Raw genomic sequence first — 6018 nt, forward strand, 5'->3', positions numbered from 1 at the left:
CGCCTTCTGCAGCAAGATCCTTATCAGCTACCCCTTCGACTCGATTTAAGGCAGGTTCAGTGGCCCCTAAAGCACCTGCAGCAGGACGAACCTCACAAGGTTCTGGGTCTAAGTCTGTCAACCTGATACCCCTGCCTCTACCGGCAGCAGTTGGTCTTGGAGGTGCCGCCCCTTTAGCTAAAGCAGCATTCCCCCTTCCTCTACCACCACCTCTTCTCCTTGTCGCAGTGGGAGGAGGAGATACGATAATTTCTGGTTGTTCAACTAGCTGAGGGTTAGGCTGCTCGTCAAGGCGTCTCGATCTCCTTGCTCCACTTCTTAACTCTGGCATTCTTACTCCATGCAAAACGTCAAATATATTTTCTTTCAGTCACCTCTTTACATTACCTGTGGCATTAAAAAAATTGGGAGTAGAGTGTAAGGTTTTAACAATAACAAGTTTATTTGAAGCAATAGTCCACAAACAGAAGGTGGAGATAAAGAACTTTGTGGCATTGCTTCTCCAACGAGATATAATAAACCAACAAATAAGAGAGAGCAAACAAGGGATGAAAACAAATTCTTATTCAGGAAAGTGTTTAAAAGGAATCAATAGGAGAAAGCAATGTAACAGAATAGAAGAAACCATGGCTCACATTACTAGCATTCCAAAAATACTCTTTAAGGCGTTGCATTTTTCAATCAAAACCAAATCGTCACCAAAACAAAAGCCAAAATTAGAACTTCTCAAATGATATGTAGCTCAACAGTTTCATATTCATCAAAGGTTCCTTGCTACTATGAACGCCATGGAAAATAACAACCCTAGTAGAACAAAAACAAAAATTACTTACTACCCCATAGATCAATCAACACAAGCTTCTCCTAGACATACACAAATCGAAAGCAAAAGTAACATATAGATTCATTCACCACACAAACGAAAAAAAAGAAACTTCTATAAAGTGAAAAACATTTGTCAGTTTAAACGAAACCATGTTCAATCATCTTCCAAAAATCACGATCTTTTTTCGCATAGTTCATAACAAAATGTACCAAAGAAAAAGTCACAGCTCAACAACAACAACAACAACCATAACAAAAGGAAATCGAATCGAATCGAGATTTTAAAAGACTGTTTTACCCGAAGATCGATTTTTTTTTTTTTGATAGAACTTGTTATGAAAACAACGATGATCGGAGGTGGAACAAGATCGATCCAGAACAAAAACTTTCAGATCTCTCTCTCTCTCTTCAAGTTTCCGATTAGCTTCTTCTGTGACGATTTGAATGTGAAGAAAGGGAAAGAAAAAAAAAGTTTTGAGCTGTGTAGAGTAGAGACAGATGAAGAAGAGAGATAGAGAGAGAGAGAGAGAGGTAGTTGCGGCTAGATTTAGGGTTAATAATGAAGAAGAAGAAGAAGATGAAGATGAGACGATGAAGAAGAGGTGCAAATTTTTGTAAAAAAAAAAAAAAGAGATTTTTGAGTTGAGAGACCAAAAAATAATAAAATTAAAATTAAAGTTTTTTCTTCTTGGGGGAAGGATTGATTCACTTTTCTTTTTTTTCTTCTTCCAATATTTTGTTTTTCTAAATATATTTTGTTTATTTTTACCTAATTTATTATTTGTCGTTTTTTTAAACATATAATTGCAACGTTAACTTTTTTATTTTATTTGCTGTGCTCTCAGACCTAAAGATTAGCTGATTGATGCCTAATGGGCTATTGGTGTTGTGGTTTCATTGGCTATCACTGTATTGCCGCTTTGGGTTCCTCGCGTGCTTTTTTTTTTATTTTCTGGCTGATATTTCATATAGTATTAAAATAATATATTCTTAGATGTTACTAATACAAAGTACAGTTTATTAGTACTAATAAAATTAATGAAAAAGTACGTCATACGTGTAAGCACATTTTCTTCATAATTTGTCATTCGTATTGTTCTAAAACACGGGTCAACATTTAAAAAAAATTATAATATACAATAAAAGTTATTGTTATATATATTTTTTAAAGTTATTTTGTTTGATATAATTTTTATTTTTAATTGTTCTGTAAATCTATTAGTCTATTTGAATACTAAGTATTTTGGAATATTATAGTATTTTATTTTTGACGTATATTACAATTTTATATTGTTTGTTTGTTGTATTTGCATCATTATTTTGTGGAATATAAAGTAGTAATTTTAATATTATAATTATGAAAAATATAAATTATTAATTTATCATCTATATAAATTTAGTTTTACCAACCCGCCAATGTGGAAATTAAAACATATATTTTTATAGATTGATTAATATATCTTTGTTTTTAAAAATTCAAATCACAACATATGCAGAAAAAATTCTGCACTTTATTAATCATAATTATTATATGAAAATTCCATACAATTTATATATAAAATAAAATAAAGATGATAGGAGAATAATAATTTAAAATCTTAACAAAATTTTTGAAATTTAGTTATTAAAAATTATTATATTATATATTTGGATATAAAATCTTAGTTTTTAAAATTCTGATTGGTTTATATTTTTTTTTTAAAGTATTTAGTAATTTCGTCCATAATTTATTAGAGAGAGAAAATATTTTTTTTTTCTAGATTTTTTTCTATTTGATCTGTAAGTGTTTTTTATTTTTTTAATTAATTATATTTATTGAAATTAATTCATTAAGCTTAATTAAAATTTTCTAATGGCAATTAAATGTAATTTTTAATACATTTTAAGGGTAGTTTCATATGTGTACTTCCCAATTAATATAGTAGGATTTTAAAATTCTGATTGGTTTATATTTTTTTTTTTAAATTATTTAGTAATTTCGTCCATAATTTATTAGAGAGAGAAAATATTTTTTTCTAGATTTTTTCTATTTGATCTGTGAGTGTTTTTTATTTTTTTAATTAATTATATTTATTTAAATTAATTAATTAAGCTTAATTAAAATTTTCTAATGGCAATTGAATGTAATTTTTTACACATTTTAAGGTTAGTTTTATATTTATACTTCCCAATTAATATAGTAGGATATAAAATGAAACTTACTTTAAATTTATAAAAAAACATCTAAAAGAAAGCTTAACATGTCTAAAATAAAACTCGTATGTCACATGATCCATTAATCCATGGAGATCAGTGGAACAACACATCACGCTGTATTTATAACATTGTGTGTGATTTGTATTTAGAAGTCAATGATATAATTGTATTTTTTAGATTGGTTGACATATTTTTGTCAAGTGATTCTGATATGTAGATTTTAAAAACGCATTATTTCGTTAGAATTTAAGTGTACTTTGTTTGCTAGCAATCAATTTCAAAATTGTTTGCCTATAAAAAAATATTAAACTTTTAAAATCAGTCGGATTATATATGGCGTATAAATATTTGATACCACAAACGATGTTTCCAAGTTGTCACGTGCTTACTTCTTCTTATTTGCATAAGAAAGAAAAAAAATTACCTCTAGTGGGACAACTCACTACTAAATCAGTAATAACGACAACTGAGTATTCTCAAATGAGAAAATTTTTGTTGCAAAAAAAAAAAAAAAACTAATCATAATTGATTATCTTGGTAATTTAAAAATTTGCAAAAACAAGAAAAGAAAAGTTGTAGCATGTAACACCAAATTAATGATGCAATAATACACTAGTGGAATTAAGTTGTTGGGAATGTCTCAAACTTTTTCCGGAGTCGAGGATGATGTTTTGTCCTTCCTTACCGCCTCATCATATATACAACTCTCTAATGAATGAACCTAACGAGAGACAAAGGATAAACATACTGATCAATCTTGTGGAACACCATGTGATGTTTGCCAAATATAATTTAATGCTATTTAAAAAAAAAATAGATACTCCATCACGAGAAAAGGTAAAAAGAAATTGCTAAAAAAGATTTTTGAGTATTATCACTCTATGAATGTTTTTCCAATCAGAACAAATTGTTTTTGAATTTGACTACTGTTTTTGTTTTTATACCATATGCTGTTGTATGTGCGACCACAACACTAGTAAGTTAGTAACCCCACAAATCGGTCTTAAGATTTTCCTTTCTTTGCATCATCATCATACACTACTTGTTGTACTCAGTTATCCAAAGAAAACCCACATAATTTAATGAAAAAATATCATTACTCTCTAGGACGACCTTTTTCTTATCAAAAACATTCGAATGTTTTATAGGTGAGGAGCAAACGTATGTTTGTGGCTCGATGCCAGAACATAAGGTTCATATCCAAATGGAATCATCTAAGATTCGGTTATCGAAGCATCCTCCTTTTCATTGTGTTAAACTGGTTTTACGGACACGATCCACCAGTAGATATAGTGTATTCGATTAGTTTTTTTTTATGTAGTGCGCGCACACACGTAGTTTGGCTCTTTTGGCCAAACCAAATCGGCCTACAATTTGTAAAGGTTGTCTTAACTCTTAAGTTGAGCTCAACACTAATGATTTTGTTTCATACGGTGTCAAATCATATTTGTATTATTGTATATCAGTATGTATGTTACAATTTACAAACATCACCAAGATTTTTAATTTTCATCATAAGGTAGGTAGCTACGCTTTATTGCTTTGGTCTTTTGAAATTTTAATTTTTTTTTTAACAAAAGCAATCAACGTCAAAATTTCAGAATCTTCTCGTGTGACGATGAAATGGTCATTAAGAAGAAGAGCCTTATCTTTTTGGGTAAAAGGAGCAAAAAGGAAAAAAAAAATTGATTTTTGTCGCTTAGAATTCTTCGCTATTTTTTACCCATTTGGGGGCATTTTGTGTTCTGTGTTAAAGATCACACCGCCTTACGTTAAAGGGGGAAGAAGAACCAAAAAAAAAAAAAAAGAACCGAACTTTCTATAAACCCCAACAAGGCTCTCTGCCTCTCTCTCTCTCTGGGTTTTTCGAGGTTGCGTTTTCCTTTCATTTGCCTAACTTTCTCAGACGTTTTCTAGGTTTTCCTCCTTTTCAAGCTTTTTTTTTCCTCGACATGGCTGGAGCCGCTTCTTCTGATCATCTCGTTACTAGCTTCCCTCTTCTGGGTATGTTCCTTTTATTCCCAAAGATGGAGTTTTTTTGTTTATTAGCATCGGAAAGTTATCATTTTTTGTGTTCTTCCTACAACTTGCGATTGATTTGAACCCTTGGGTTTAGGGTTTAGGGACCATTGTTTTCAGTATATCTGTTTATTTCGGATAAGATTGGTGTCCAGAGTCTCTGTAAAATCCTCTCTCTATGGGAAGATTGATGAAATTATGTGTTTTTTTGCAAGTTAGTTATTTTTCTACTTATGGGTTTGAATTTCACTAGTAATTTGCTTTGTTTAGACTTATGCAATTGGAGTTTTGAGGCTTTGTTTTGTACAAATACTAAATTGGCTCTTGTATATAATCGGTGCAGACACAGCAGATTTGTTTCAGGACTTGTCTTTAGGTTCAGATGCAAGTGAAGTCCCTAGGAACCGTAATAAGGTACTTCACTGCTACTTCCTTTTTTTGGAACTTGAATTGTGTTGTGTTGTGGCAAAGGATCTTTCACTGCAAATTGCTATGTGGAGAGGTCTTGCTGCTTATTTTATATACAATTTGATATCTTGTGTGAGCTTTTTTTTGCTAACTGGCTGTGTTTTATGACAAGGGTTCTTTTCAGCACCAGTTTGGTCATGTACCTTATGGTGCATCTTCTCATGGAAGTGAACGAAGGCCAAATATGAATGTTGGCAATCTGCTTAATGGTGGAGACTCGATTGGTTCATACCCGTGGGGTTACTTCCCAACAAACTATCCTTCTGGTGGCTACCCTGATCCGAGGTTTGGCTATGAAAGCAACAGCAATCACAGCTCCTTTTCACATCTCATGGTATGCTGGTTGTTTCACATGACATGACCTTACTGCCTCTTATCTGTCTTCATATAGTCAAGAGAATGTGTGTTTTTTTTACTTCATCATCTCTGCTAGGACTTGGGATTATCTGTCTAATAATTGGCCACAACCTTTTTTATTTACAGAATCCACACAGCTCACAAGAAGCACCA

General features: G+C 31.4%; 2 protein-coding genes across 5 annotated transcripts in view; one reads left to right on the forward strand and one right to left on the reverse strand.

The window, feature by feature from the left end:
- Positions 1 to 1455, reverse strand: part of LOC104744499 (casein kinase 1-like protein HD16) — a 12823-nt gene extending 11368 nt beyond the window's left edge. For all 3 annotated transcript variants that reach the window (XM_019237282.1, XM_019237281.1, XM_019237280.1), the window contains exons 1-2: positions 1124 to 1455; positions 303 to 387 (exon numbers count right to left, since the gene is read on the reverse strand). In XM_019237282.1, coding sequence (XP_019092827.1) covers positions 303 to 331 — 29 coding nt within the window. In that variant the 5' untranslated portion in view covers positions 332 to 387; positions 1124 to 1455. The remainder of the gene's footprint in view (positions 1 to 302; positions 388 to 1123) is intronic.
- LOC104744500 (YTH domain-containing protein 1-like) overlaps positions 4689 to 6018 on the forward strand; it is a 4071-nt gene continuing 2741 nt past the window's right edge. Inside the window, exons 1-3 of one of the 2 annotated variants that reach the window (XM_010465563.2) lie at positions 4689 to 5025; positions 5384 to 5454; positions 5633 to 5842. In XM_010465563.2, the coding sequence (XP_010463865.1) occupies positions 4974 to 5025; positions 5384 to 5454; positions 5633 to 5842 (333 nt within the window). In that variant the 5' untranslated portion in view covers positions 4689 to 4973. Of the gene's footprint in view, positions 5026 to 5383; positions 5455 to 5620; positions 5843 to 6018 lie in introns of both variants that reach the window. The other variant, XM_010465562.2, reaches the window with a different exon arrangement.

This window comes from Camelina sativa, chromosome 15, assembly GCF_000633955.1.
Source record: "Camelina sativa cultivar DH55 chromosome 15, Cs, whole genome shotgun sequence".
NCBI lineage: Eukaryota > Viridiplantae > Streptophyta > Magnoliopsida > Brassicales > Brassicaceae > Camelina > Camelina sativa.